At 47.8% G+C, this 15,441-nt stretch overlaps 1 protein-coding gene across 1 annotated transcript in view; it reads right to left on the reverse strand.

Moving 5' to 3' along the window:
* The window catches only part of LOC8051450, a 131,238-nt gene extending 117,433 nt beyond the window's left edge, over window positions 1–13,805 (reverse strand). The window contains 1 exon segment of the mRNA XM_042293400.1: window positions 12,781–13,805. Within this exon segment, the coding sequence (XP_042149334.1) occupies window positions 12,781–13,245 (465 nt within the window). The 5' untranslated portion in view covers window positions 13,246–13,805.
* Window positions 13,806–15,441: the final 1,636 nt, after the last annotated feature.

Genomic DNA, 15,441 nt, shown 5'->3' on the forward strand with positions numbered 1-15,441 from the left:
AACGTGAAGGAGGCACGGAAGTGAACGCAAGCTTTTGATAGTCCTCGCAGTGAGTGTGCGCCAAACAAAGCCAACACACATCTGCATTCTCGCATCTGCTTGCTCAAATGGCCCCTCCAGTTATTTTTCATATTTCCTGAAAACTTCAATTGCTGTTAGGGTGAAAATTAACTTCAATCGCTGTTGCAGCGTATAGGCTGCAAAATACAACTATTCTCGAAGGGGGGGAAAAAAATTAACGCGTTTAAAGGAATTTGTTGTCACATTGTAAAAAGCGTCACACTCACGTGATCAGCTCCATCGAATAACAAAAACAAAACTGCGCGCATCGCGGCAAACATGGCAGACGCTTTCGTCACGTGATATCCCCTTCGTGACCGAGTGCGGTTGCCTGACGCCATCAACAAAACGAGAATGTCGACGTCTGTGCTCCAAGCTTCAAAAAAAGAAAAAAAAAAAACTTTGACAACGACAAAAAAACAAAAAAAAACGGGACTTTGACCAGACGTTGCGACTGGTGCCAGTTTCGCGTGGCACCGTGGCCGCACTTCTCCCGGGGTAGGAGATGGTCACGTGATCTGTCACGTGAACCGAAGTTTGCAGCCAGCCAACAGTGGCAGTCGTCAAGACTGAGCTATGGCTGAGCAGCAGCAGGCGGCAGGTGCTCGGGTTAAGAGCGGAGTCCCTCTCAAGGTCGAGATGACGAGACAACGTCTGCTAAACGAGACATACCGTCTGCGACCCCGCCATCGGGCGCCGCAGCTCTGGCGACGCTATGGAGATCGATGCCGTCTGTTGCACAATTTTCTCCTTTTTTTTTTTTTTCTTTCTTGTTTAAAGAAACGAAAGAAGAGTGATTAGTAATGTGGAGCGTCGCAGCGAAGTATCCGCTATCGAGATCGAAGCCGTTTGTTTCACTACTTGCATTTCAGAGAGGGTTTGGTAGTGGTTCGTGGTTTGTGCTGGTACGATAGTCGTGCTTTACGTGGTAAGGGTGTAATTAATGGTCATCAATCCTACGAATGTGGCCTTACTAAGTACATCAAAAGGAAGATATACATCATATATTTCTTTTTTTTTTTTATACTTAAACTGCCGATGTCTGAAGATACAATTAGATAGCCACTAAAAAGGAAAATATTTTTTTTTTAACAGTTTGATTGGGACAGGGGTTTCAAAAAATAAATTTTACGCGAAAAATAAATTTAGAACAATATTGACAGCGCGAGATTTATTTCAAATTCGGCGCGCAAAGTCCATAACGTTAGGGAATGGTCATTCACTCTTTCCACCTCAACGTGATGGTCAAGCCAAATACTTTACCCCTCGTAAAGTGGTCAAGCCGATCCACCCCTCGTCCACGCGCCCGAAATGCCGAGAGAAAAGTGGAAAAGAGGTGTCTGCCGACTAAATTGCTAAATCGCATCTCGCGGCGTCAATAATGCTCTAACTTTTTTTTTTCTTGACACGCGTGTTCTAGATAGATTAAAAACAAAACAAAAAAAAACGAGTTCACTAAAATCGCAATAAGGAGTAGATGGGCTTCCATTTCGATTCCCTGTAGCTCGTCGTCGGTCTCGTCAAGAAAAACAAATGCTGTTCGAGAATATTGACACGGACCTTTTTAAAACAAAACGACATTTCAAATGAAATGGAAGGAATGCTGCAAGGATCGCGATCAAATGTATTGGGGGAAGGCCTGAGCTGCTTCTCCCTGAAACGGGAGAGAAACACGGGAAAAAATAGCAAGGTCGGAAGAGGCAGCCATAAAACTAACACAGAACTGTAAATCCCAACCACGTAGAAAAAAAAAAAATAAAATCGTGCTTGCGAAAGGAGGCTCGCACGTACCTTTCTGATATAAGAGCTCAGACACTGACGCGGGATCAACGCTTGTCGACACCATAGGCATTTCCCACGGCAGGACCAAGGCACTAGCACCGGCAAGAACGGTCACCGAGATGAGCGTCATGGCGCTCGAAAGCAATGTTTATTTCATTCATAAAACCTTTTGGGATGCAGATATGGTCTTATTAACATACGGGAACAATATGTCGCGAACATTTGGATCGTGTAAGGAGGCAAGCCCTCGGGAAATATACGCCCACATGTGCTTAGGGCTTGCGCATATTTATTTTATTTATTCAGAATACCCCCAGAAGGGCATCCACCAAGGCAGAACCATCGCTGGAAGACGAAGAGCGGTAGGATGACCCCATCCGACCTCTCCTTGACTTCGGTGACGTTCTGCCATTCTTGAGGCGCGAGTGCCACTCAAAACACCTCGCACATTTTACTGGTTTTTGACGTAAGCCTTCTAGATAATTTCAGAGGTCTCTGGTTTAGATTTGCCAAGCTTGGCGTAAAATTTAAGTTCGCTCTCGCTTTGGTTTGCAGTCTATGGAGAGATCGCCATTATGCCCGTGCATATGGTCAAAGAAACGCGTGTAGCGCAGCTCCGAATGTTCACAGAGGGACTCCCTCTGGTATAACGAGACACGGAGGTCCCTTCCTTGGACAGCTGCGCGCGTACCACTGTGCTGCCCTCTTTTTAAGCTACAAAATCAGTCCCAAAACTTTTTGATCACACCTCGTATGACTACCAAGAAAAAAAGAAAAAAAAAACGCGAAACCGACGAATAAGATAAAGTACAGATAGGTAAACTATAGAAAAAAAAGACATTCTCAGCGCATACGAGTTTAAGAAATTTTGTTAGATCATCTTCATCGCAGCCAGGGGCAGATTTAGGGAGGGGGGGGGGGGCGAGCGCCCCCCCCCCCCCCCCCCAAAGCTTCCCAAAGATCAACATTTTTTTTAATAAAATCATTGATATACACTCTTCAAAAGTTTAGTTTTTGGTGACGTAGCAAATATAGGGTCAACAAAATAGATCTGGGCAACGTTTCGACCGTAACGTCATATCTCAGCAGACTCCCCCTTCCCCCCCTTTTCCAGGCCTCACCCATAAATCCTCCCCTGATCGCAGCGCAGCTTGGTGGTACCAAAGAAATTACTCCAATAAGTAACAGAAAACTGTCGTCGAAAAGTCCGTCCATGTCTTTCAGGCTCGCATTTTGGTTTCTCCGTACCGTTTCGGTAAAAGCGATAAAAAAGATGAAAAGGGTCATGGTCTATTTATAAACACGAGGTGGTAGCCCACTAACCCATGCAGCCTAATTCACCGGTTAAAGAAAAAAAAAAAAAAAAAACACACACACACACACAGACCTTCCGCGAAACCGCCGCAACCGCTTCGCTCTCGATTCAACGGTCCTTGAGACCTGAACGACCCCAAAACGCCGAGCCCAGAAACCAGAGGGCGTTGATTGAGTAAGAGCAGCACGTGGCGGCGGCGGGTCGGCCGTTCCCGAATGCCACAAAGTCTCGGGGGCTTGACATGGCAGAGCAGCGGCCCCGGGGGGATCGAGCGGCCGTGGCAGAGCCAAGGCCCCGAGAGCTCACGCGGCCGGTCGCCCGTGCCGGGCACCCTTCCAAGCGGCGGTCGGGGGAGCCCAATCGCGGGCTCTCCGAGCAAAGCTAAATGCTCGCGCCGCAAAAAGCGACTTACTCAAGCAAAGAAACGCCGGTATAGTGAACTCCACGCAAACAACCTTTGCTTTTAGCGGCGGGGCCAAACCGCCCGCCGTCGGAGACAGCGGGCTCGAAATAAAACAACCAGGGCACCCCAAAATCGCCCGAAATGACGATAATTCCGGTCCCTCCCCTCTCTTCCTTCCTTTCTCCACGCCGAGCAGCAGAGCAGAGAGAGACTTTTAACAACCGATGGGTGCATGTGCCAACCGCGTTCCGAGAAGAAAACGAAATCGGGGACCCGGTATTATTTTTATACCGCGTGGATGTTTCTCCTATCGACGTCGCTATTTAGCAACATCGCTCGCACTCAGATCCGCGAGATCGGAAAGGCGGAGGACACGGCCCGTGCCAGGACTCGCGACCCGTGGCGTCGTCAGGATTTTGACGACCAGCGGACCCTCCCTCTCTCCATCCAGATTCCGGCCTCCGAGATCGGGAGCCCTGGGTTCATTGAAACCGGCCGTGACGCGCTGGCCTCTCGGCGGCCGAGAGGAGCGGGGGGCGAGGCGAGGAGGGTTCGCTCACACGGAGTGAGTCAAGGTCGGACTTGTTTTCTTCGCGCGTAGGATCGCGTGCATGGTTGCTGACTCCGAGCAACTCCGCGAACCAGCGGGCCGCTCTTATTCTGAGTGGGTGCAAGCAACTTCGCTTTTGTTAATGGTTGTTGTTCCAGGGAGGCTGGTTTCTTGCCCACCTTTACCGGCTCCTGAAATACCGAAGCCAAGAGGTTGGGCGTTGGATGTACACAACGGGACAAAGTGCCTCAACAATGTGGGAACGTGGCAGACGTGACGTCATGATGGGCCGTCGACCCGGCGACGACGGACGACGATGCACCGAACGGTCTAAAGAGTAGAAGAGGACGGCACTGGCGCGCCGGTGAACTTCAAAAAACACTCGTTCGTTCGTTTTTTTTCACTGTCTCGGGATCAACACTTCCCTCGCACCAAAACAACAATTTACACTTACAATTTTTTTTTTTTTTTTGCGAGAGTTATTATGAGGTGTACGTGCTTTTCCTCCTCAACTGTTACCTCTTGGCAACAGGTAATCTTTTCAGCCGCACTTGCTGAGGTTGAACCACGGTGTAGGAAGGAGCCTTCCTACACCGTGGGTTGAACGAAAGGTGCGGCAAGCCTCAGCAAGAACACAACAGGAAACAAAGGAACAAGGCACTCTGGTCCGTCACGCGGGCGGACCCGGTACGCCACCACGAAATAAATGTAATAGACGGAAAGGAAGGGACGTCCAGTTCTCCGATAGAAGGTTCCGTTTCACTGTCCCTTTAAATCTCGGATTTGTGGTTTTCCGTCGAACGCAGTAAATAAAAGGCTAAAAATAGACGCCATAAAAAGAAAAGTGTGTGTGTGTGTGTGTGTGTGGGGGGGGGGGGGGGGGGGGTTCTCACATGCAGCTCAGCGCAGATGTAGCGCTGCTCACGTGTCGTCAGCTACATATCGTCTGCCATGAGCAACAGTTTTGACATTGCGATACAAAGCTGCTGAACGCTCCCGTCAGCACGCTCTTAGCGCAAGGTCAGCGCTATGCTTGCAGCGCTCCGCTGCATGTGTGAACAGGCCTTTAGAAGAGAAATCAACCACGTTGGCCGCGAGCATGCAGCATCATCAAGCGATTCATTTGCACGCGCTCTCGTGCAAATGAGACTTGAGATGAAGCCACACACTCACACGCCAGCGGCTTCGAGAACGTTGTAGACATGCATGAACGCAAGTAGGGAAATCCTCTAGTGTGGAATAAGCGATGACTAAAGATCAAAATTAATGTTCTATTTCAAACCTGCTTTATTATTATTATTAAAGTGCACGATCGTTTATGGCACTTGCTGACAGCTTTGGCAGTTTCCCAGTTTCTACCACGCTCCCACACAGACCCGCGAGCGACAAAATGGGATAAGCACGAGCTGTAAACAAATAACACCAACTACTAAGGCGATAGCAAGCATAAACTGAAATTGAAAAAAAAACAAAAAAAAAAAGAAAGGGGGGGGGGGGGGGGGGGGTTTCAAGCGCAATATAACGGTTTAACGATTTTTGTAGGTTTTGAGTAAATCATTTATCTTTACCTTTCGTTACTGTTTCGTTCTTTTATTTTATTTTTGGAGTTCTAACGTGCTTAAAACGTGGTTGGGTGGCATTAACAACGATTCACGATCTTGGTGTCTTCACTCTCGCTCTCCCAACACTCCCCGTGACGTCAAGGTGTGTCCTCCCTCTCCTCCCGCTTCCACGGCCGCTTCAGAGACTCGAGACGCAAAACCCACGCGCCATCGCATCAATGACCAGAGCCAAGAGCAGGTTTCACGGCCTCGCACAGAGCGATAGAAAAACAAAAACATAAGGAAAGAAACAGGCTCCGTGGGCGCGAGATCCGGGCTGTTGCCATGCTCACTCCGAGAAGCAGCGAGGAATATTATGCACGATTCCCAGCTGCCTACGTCCATTTCGCCGAGCCTATATATCCCAACAGGCTTCACCTGCTTCGCAAATAAGGATCTTAAAATAGGCGGTGCGCCAATGTCATGTACCTCGCTCCTCATCAACTGCACGGCTTTTGTTATTATTATTTTTTTTATTATTATTATAGTAGTTGAATTCCTGGCGCCTCGTGTAAAGCTCTGAACATTTTACCGGTGGTAACATCGCCTTCGCGACTCTCCGACAAAATATGGCGGCCGAAAGCATTTCGTGCCATGCCATGTGCCAACTCAACCAACGCGCAAGTTTAGTAGGCAAGCGAGCGTTGGCTTCAAAATGGCTCGCACCAATTTTCGTTCACTATACGTTCAAAACATGCGTGCGGGAGCTTGCAGAGTTTTAGCCCTCTTCGGGGAAGCAGTGATATTATCTACTGTCCTGCTACCGCGCTGGTGAACGTTTGATGAACGCCCAATGATAGGTTCACAACTGTTCGTCCTACACAACATGAGAAGCGATGAAAGGCACAAGTTAGTGAAGCCATTACGAGACACGGTTTTCCCTGCGGCTCATTTCATCGCTACCGTTTTCGTTGATCTGGACACAACCCACGAAGGGGCTGGCCAAGTTTGGTGGCCGCGTCGCGCTAACCGCCGACAACATGCAAACACGGAAGACGCGAGAGGAGAGCAGAAATTGCGAAAGGGACTGTTCCGGCAACTTCAGTGTTTTCCTGCTATGTACCGTCCATTTTGCTGGAGTCGCGAATTCCTCGGCACGTGCGACCCAAAAAGTCCGACCACGCGGCTGAAGCAAGAAAATTTGGCAGCGCGAGCTGACGTTACGACTTCACGTGTCGTCACATGACACGAGAATGTCATATCTGACCTGACGTCACGTTCCACCGCGACCGGTTCTGCTGGCATGCCCTGGCATGAGATATACATGCGCGAATGCACCGACGGGGAGATTTCAATGAGTTAGGGGCTTTAAAACATTCTCGTAGTCTGAAATGTGCATCTCTGCATGTTTTTCTTCCTTTCGTTGATTCCTTGTGTCGCAGAATAGTCAGACCCGAGCGTAGATTTATTAATACGCCGAATCGTCCCGAAAAAAAAAAGTTATATATATACTCCCAAAACCGGGACATCACAAGCATGATTTGCGGGGAAGCAGACCACGCGAGCGGCGACGGCACTCCTTACATCATCATGGAGGTGAGGAGTCCCGGAGGCGCATGGGGAAATATCTTGGACCTCTTTCAGGACTCGATGGCCGCCAAGCAAGCTGAATGTCATTAAACGACGGGTCTTATATTACGCGGGTTGAACCTGCGCCAAAACGGCGGGGGGAAAAGTGATGATACCTGGCATGCGTGCTAAAGCTCTCTCGTAGCTCTTAGAGGAAGAGAAATGCACCAGTCGTACACGATGTAAACTCGAACAGTAGGCATGCTTCCGATTTATTTCGCATTTCAAAAAAGCTCATTTCAGCCATTAAAGCAAACGATGAAACAAAGAGGGAAAATCTACATTAAACTTGGCAAACTACATAACGGGACACGAACCGACCCCCGAGTCGGTTTTATCAAAATCGGGGAAACCCGATAAACCTCCCAATTCGAGGAAACAAAACTCGAGCTTCACAGGAAGAAATTTTTACGTACACCTTTCTTTGCCGTTCACCCGGAACACAGGTAGCACCCCCATGAACCCAAGGGACCTTACGTGAACCCCTGCGAAGCTGCTGTTTTTTGGGGAACCACACGTTATTTTGTTTTCTTCTATTACCGGTACGGTTTCCCAGTATTCGGCCTACGTGTATACTTGAAGGTTGGGGAATGCCACGTCCGTGCACCATTTTCTTCAACATAAACAACAATTTTTTGTCGGACAGCCAAAATTAATACCAAAAAAGCACCGAATACTTGGAAAAAAAGAAACCTCGAAAAAGCAGCGCCGAAATTCAGGAATAATAAACGCTGGAAACGTGGAACCCTAATTATAAGACACGTCGCATACGAAGGAAAAAGAACGGGATCGAATTTGAAGTCGAACACAGTTTGAAAGACTGCTCCAATTTCCAAGACTCACGGGAAAGATGGGCAAGATGATCCTAAACTGTCTCGGCGATTTCTTGGTGAACAAGGATGAACAAACACCTGTCAGCTTTGTTTTCATTCTGCAGGGTGACGCTTGTGCCTAATACTTCGTGCTTTTCGGTCACTGTTTTGACAATCACACGACCCAATGTCACATAATCGTTTTTTCTTTCCTCTCCTTCATCCTCGCGAAACTATTTTTTTTTTTCCGTGGTTGTGTTGGCAAGCCGTTTTAACACATAGTTGGCTAACGGCCAAGGTTGGCTTCGGGTGGTTTTGCAAAGCTCTTTCACCAGCCAGTTGCCAAGGTGGCAGAAAAGACAGAGCCCAAGGGACCAGACAAGCTTGAGCTTATCACCAAGCCCTCTGTAGAAGCCACCCTGCTCCTGCGAAGTCTTCCCAACATTGAAACGCCCATGAAACCAAATCGGGATAAGCAAGAAATGGACGTCAAAGGGGGTCCGAGAACAAATGGAAATAGCAGTAGTACACCCTGTGCAATTTTTGAGCTCGTCACGCAAGTCTCCTCGCACTTACAATTGGGCGGGACATAGTACTACAGTCATTTATTCTCTGCATTCTTTTCGGAATGGTGCATAAGGGAGGGCATCAAAAAATAAACTGTGGAAACATATATATATATATATATATAAAAACCACATTCATTTGGCGAGCTTTGGAGAACTACATTCAGTAAATAACACTGCCAGAAAATAAGAGCGACGAAAGCAAGGTTTCGGAACAAAGGGCAAAGCTAATTAAACGATGACAAGTTTTCTGCCTGCTCAGGACCTTTTCTGTCATGCATTATCTTCTTTGACGGACCAAGGTACTTGAATTGTGCCCACAAATCTTGGAAACAAACGATAGCCAAAAAGATATAATGCTGTCCTCGGGTCATTATTCCCTCCAAGAAAAATGCAACGAACCGCGGAGGGAAAACAATTATTACGAGCCTAACAATATTTGACTATAAAAAGCAGCTCGCGTCTTGGACCTCGTTCAACTCCGAGCATTGTTCAGTCTGACGGAAATGCTGCCAGTAGAAGTAAAAGAAAAACTATTCGTGATGTTGGTCACGGTTCACATAAACTAAGAAAAACGCATCCCTCCCTTTTATTCGCACATTTCAGGAAAAACATTTACAGTATATGTCACTCATGAAGTGTATTCCTCAACTACAGACACAATATTCAACATGGCCTGTTTGCCTCGAAAATATGCCAGTGACGGTCCTGCTAAATAAGGGGCGGGTTCCAAAGAAAGCCGCATTACAAGAAACGTGGTATGCAAGACAGCGGCCAACCATGCGAGCAATGCAGGGACTGCCTCTGGCCAAAGGCAATTAATTACTCAAAATCAACCGTAGCCCTCACCTATGAAGCCCTGTCACATTAAATTCGAAACAATTGTCTTCATAAAGGAGACCTGGGGGGCTATGTTGCACGTTTTGGACTCCCAGGAGACTAGGGAGAAGGAAGTGACGTCAACAACGCTCTTTGGATGTTGACTGGTGGAGTCGCTGATGGCGCGTTGCGTGGTGCTGCTAAGATACGTTCATTCCCACCTACGTCACTTTCTTCTCTCTAGTCTCCTGGGAGTCCAAAACGTGCAACATAGCCCCCCTGGGCCCGTTTGCTCGAAGCACTAACCTGCTTTTGTGTGCTATCAATACCCGGCCGATTGAGACAAGGCAATCCTCTTTTCAAAGACGTTGCCATGCCGACAATTATCGCGTGGTTCATTTAGGCTTAGGAATGGCCAGAATCGAAAGACAATCTAAAAAATGCGGCGAGGTCACTGCTCATGCAATGCGATTTAAGTGAGGTAAGGCAAAGCGAAAGCCTCCTGCGCCATTGGTTGCTGACTAACGCGCCCGATATTGCAGCTACAACGACATATTAGTTCCAAAGCGAGCGGCGTTCACTCGCCGGGGCACCGCCATGTTTCCCCGCATCCCTACCAAGCCGAGTCACGTGATTTCAAAATCCCTCTCCTAGGTACTGCTGCTAACTTTAGCCGCGGTTAGCGCTTCGAGCAAACGGGCCCTGGACTTGTTTGTATGAGCCATACACTCCACAGAGCTGCCCGCTAATTTCCATTACTGACATTACTAAGAGTCCCATTTGCAGGCTGATGTTAGGTTGCCAGTTGGTCCCTTCGCTCCATTCGATGCTCTGGCAGCAGAGTTTGCAGATGAAACATACTTCGACCAGAGCGCAGGAATGTTTCGTGCTAGCTCCCTAGAGCTTGCACGAGGCCCTATCGGCTTCATCTAGTTTACCTCAATCTGCAAGCACGAAAACCGAGCAGCATTGTTTAGGACGTGACTATGAAAGCAGACGTTGTGTGATAGAAGGTAACTGCCAAGATTTGTGTCCCGGTATAACAACTTAACCTACATTCAAGTGTATGGTACACCGTGCCATAGAGGACTGATGGAACCTATGCGCAGAGCAGGTCGTCTGCTTCTTTTGCAAGGGTTTCGGTGAAGTCAGAACGACGCCGACTTCTCATTGGCTTTGACTGGAAGGATAGTGGGCAGACCTCAATGCTAGATGCCTTGAAGTCTACCCGCTATTTTCTTCAATAAGCCAATAAGAGCTCGGTGTATCATCGCAACCCCTGAGCAAGAAGCAGACGAACTTGTGCTCCGCATAGCTTCCCACCCCTTTCGATTTCAGCAGGGCCACCATTGGTGATTGATGACATTGGTGGTTTTTAGCATTTTACTCAAACATGTCACTGACAAGCATTCAACTTCACCTAGTGCTCCAAAAGAGCACTTTCCAACAGAATACTAGTTTTTGATGACAGCCTTTTAATTCTAAGAAAAAACCTGCTAACATTTGTCAGCACTAACAGTGTTGCACACTATACTTGCACTACAAAAAGAGCATTTGACAGCTATCACTTTCTATTAATTAAGGTGTCCATTAGGACAAAGGTATCTGCAGATAGAATGAAAAGCTTAGTTGGGCTGGACCCCTTCTTAGAAAATGAGATACTCGGGCACAGCTGCATATCTGGGACCATGGCAACAGAACCACCTGGTCTTCATTTTTGTTTGGTTGTGGATGATGCGCCAAACTAAAAGGAGCATATGGCCATTAGTGATCAAGCCATTCTTGGAACTTTCTATTCTGGCTTTTGTCACAATTTTGGAGTCGGAAGAGAGATGGGCTGCATGATGCACTTGACCTATCATGTTGATGACACTTGCTGTGTCAGGCAAAATGTTTATGAAAGTGGTGTGCTTAGAACACTTTGGACAGGCATGATATTATATTTCACATATGACCATGAAGTGACATAGTCAGCCATTTATCATGGTAGAGAAGTCTAGCTAGTTATGCAGCCACTGTACAGACAGTGCACAGGTTTTGGGGGCATGGGGGCTTCTGCATGCTATGCATAAACAGGTTTCACTTCAGATTTTACTCACTCTCTAGTTCAACAAGCCATCCAGTAGATAGTGCTACATATATTTCTGTTCTTACAAAATTATAAATGAACAACTAAAACCTGGTCTGACTAATACTTGCTCTTCAGTAGTTTGATAGTGTGCAAGATGCAACAAGGTTTTAATATTATAAATGAAAACAATGCTTTATTACCGTTCCTAACGTCAAGATGCTTTGCTATGCATGGAAAATGTGACTGATGGGCGAAATAAGATAGTTAAGGTGCCAAGGACATCGATCACACAAATACCATAATCAAACAAGGAATATGAGCTCTCGGTTATAGTTATCACATAAGGTGACAGAATGGGAAAGCAAGTGTTAGAAAGGGAACAAAATGGAATTGTCACTATTCCCTCACTGGAAACTCTTTTTGGTCACTGAACTGCTAACAGAATTGAGTGGAACAGCTAAAATTTGTGGCGAATAAGTCACAACACCACCAAAGAAACAGGCTTCTAGGGTCTAACGACTACATTTTTCCAATTACGTTCATACAGCAATCGTCCCTCATTTCGCACGAAGCAGAGCTGCAATTTAATCCAACAGAAAACCAAATGCTAGTAGCCGGAAAGTGAACACAAATAGGTGTGTTTCGAGGATGTCAAGCAGACAAATGTGCGTCCCAACTTGGCACCGGTTTTTTTCTGCGTTGGCAGTGCACATGCCGTTTCCCGCTCCATTTCGGAGAGCACCGCTCGGCGACAGCGCGCAAACGCGGACCTCGAGTAGAACCAACGGCACCTTTCGAAATGCCTTGGCAGAATTCCCCTCTCTTTTCCGCAAACCCAGCCGAGGCAGCGAAACTCGAAACGGGGACGTATCAAACGCACTCAGCACGCCATTCAAAAACGCGCGGCCTCCATCAACTCCCGCACCCATGGCGAACCAGCCACCGAAAGCTCTGGAACGTTGGTCGGGGTCGGACGGCACGTGTTGAGACCTCACTCGCCGTCTTCCTGCGCCACGGACGACGCGACGCACTGAGCGAGCTACTGACGCGCGCACCTCGACGACGGAGGAAAACCAAGCGCTTTTGTTTCCTCGTGTTACGTCAGGCCCGACATACATGTTTTCGCACACGAATTCACGCGTCCTACATTCGCGGGAATACCCCAAGCCTCGGACGCGTATTAATTTGCAAATGAGAGACAACTAAAACGCTTTTGCAGAATCGTCGTTTACCTCTTGCGTGAGGTCAGCGCCGGAGCCGGTCGACTCTGACGATGCGTCGTCGATCACGGGATCCCCGCTCGTCGCTCGTTGTTGTTGGCCGGTGTTTGCGGGCGTCGGGGCATCGCCCGATGCCTTGACGGCCGGCAGACCCGGGTCTTCGGCCAGGTACGCGAACACTCGGGTCCTGATACGGCGCAGCAGAGACGGGATGCCCAGCTCGTGCAGCTCGGCGAATATGGGGTCGGCGTCGAACGCGTCCACGTTCTTGGGGTGCACAAACACGGGTGGAGACAGGCTTTGGGTCTGCGTGAAGGCCGAGTGCACGCCCATGCGGACGCTCCGGACCAAGTCGGACCTCCGGTCCACGCGGACGGGGTTCGAGTCCGGGTTGGACCCCAGCTGCAGCAAGCTCACGGCGAGCAGGAGCTGCAGGATCGTCGACCGCACGCCGCTACACTTTTTGTAGTTCATCATTGCTGCAAAATCTCGCTGCCAACCGGCGTTTGTCGAAGTGCGATCTCTTCCAAGAGCTGCCCTTTTTCGGGTGGGAAAAATAAAATAAAAAAGCAGACGACAGGGGCGGCGAACCGGCGCTTTGTTGTTAGGACGTGACGCTTATCGCAGTCGAGAGACAAGTTCGCGTCCTTCACTTTTTTTTTTTTTTTCTTTCTTACTTCCTTCACTGCCTTTGTTTAGAGCAGTCTTTTCGACGGCGATGCTTACTCTGGGTGGTTGTCGTGCACCGTAGCTGGCAGACGCCGGACTTTGGGATAGACGCTAGCGGCCAGCGGGTTCCTCCGAAACGAGGCCGTTGTTCGGCGTGCCAGCCTCATCACCGCCGCTTGTGCTTCCACCGCGGGAACTGACAGCGTTCCGAAAACATAGCAGAGGTGTCCTTCGCTCGTACCACGCCACTGGATGAGCAGGGAATCCGGCAACAAACAGCGGTCCAACGACGACAAGAACCGTTCCGAAAAAATACTCCTTGCTTCGAGACTCCGGCAATCTTGGGCGAACAATGAATCAACCGGCGAAGCAGCGGCGGCGGCGCCGGTGGCGGTCGCACGAATCGCGACGCGCCGTTGCTCGTTGGGAGCGCGGCTTCCGCTACGTCACGTCCGGGGTTGATAAACGGTGACGCAAACTCGTGACGTCATGTCACCACGCGGGCCGCCGAGGCGACGAGGTCGAGGAGCGCTTTTCTGCCGAGCGTCCTTGCGGCTGGTTTCTTTTTTTTTTTGTTTTTTACTTTCGTTAGTCGTTTTACGAAGCATTCTTTGTTTGGCAACAGTTCCTGAAGTCGTTGCGAAATATTTTCAGTCTCGGCTCGATTTGGAACGTGTTGCTAGGTGCGCGTTTGCATTTCGGGCAACGTTAAAAATCAAATTTAAATTTGAACTTTCTTGTAACTTGTATCTTTAATACTGTAAAACATTGGCGATTACTGAGTGTAACTACCTCGAAACTCGTCGATACTGTTTTGAACATTGCAGCCAAAGCAAGAAAACAAAAATTAAAAAAAAGAAGATTGTTGGTGCGCAACAGCTTCCTTTTATGTAGTTTCCCAGCCGGTGCCTTTTCTCACACAGCTCGGGTCTGCTGAGGAGCTCAAAAGCATGATCATTTTCCTGGTTCCTCGCAGGAACCCGTTTGTAAATTACGGTCGCGTGGTTGAGTTATTACCCTCCAAGGCCGCTCCTCATTCTCGACGCAGGCGGAACAATGGCCTAGCTCGTAGCATCCGTGCAATACACCTCTTCTCAGCACGTACCGGCCGAATAAAATGCGCTGCCTGCCCAAGCGACAGTGCGCCTGCCAGGAAAACCGATGCAAAAGAACTCCGCGTTAAAGTAATTGCCAGGGTACTCCAAGAAACAATGTCATATACCAAGTAACTGATTAATTTATTAATTCGGCGCTTTGTGGTTTCTTTTGGTTGTTCATCAACAGGCAGAGCCTTTTCCGGTGAAGCGCACAGATACATATAAATACCCCCTCCCTCCAAAAAAATATTTATATTAAATTTTTATTTGAGGGGCACCGCAGGCCAAAATAATGTATCAATGTTTTAGAAAAGTACGTGTCCAAGTGGTATGTTGTTAAACAGGAGCACCTAGGAAAGTATTACAACAGACAAAACTGACAGCCTTTCAGGATTGTCATGGACTTAGTTCCCAGTTATTAAGCTTTAAAACAATCTATGAGCCTTTTATTATATTAAAAATGTTCATTAGAATTTTATTTCACATTATATGTATGAATACATCAACAAGAAACTAAATAATGCTTAAAAGAACACCGACCCGCCCCCCTTTCTTTTTTTGTGCTAGGCGATTTATTATGGTGTTAGAAGACTACCCAATCAATATCTTGCTACAGCGTCACGCATATAAAGCGTCAGCGCCACATTCAATAAAGTAAAAAAACGCAACCGATCCAAACCGAACCCGAAACTGGATTGAGGAGCAAAAACAAAAGTCACGTAACTTTCTTTTTTTTTTTTTTTTTCAATTAACGTAATTTAGCTTTTTAAAAGCCACAAAAAAAATGGGTATCATGTTTCTTTTTTATTTTTTTTTTAATATTGAGTAAGTGCCTTCGATGACCTACGACTTTGATTATAGTTGGTGGTTATGTCTAAACCAGTAGTCTCAAACTCATTTGAGTATG

This window comes from Ixodes scapularis, unplaced genomic scaffold (assembly GCF_016920785.2).
Source record: "Ixodes scapularis isolate PalLabHiFi unplaced genomic scaffold, ASM1692078v2 PGA_scaffold0__279_contigs__length_252992795, whole genome shotgun sequence".
NCBI lineage: Eukaryota > Metazoa > Arthropoda > Arachnida > Ixodida > Ixodidae > Ixodes > Ixodes scapularis.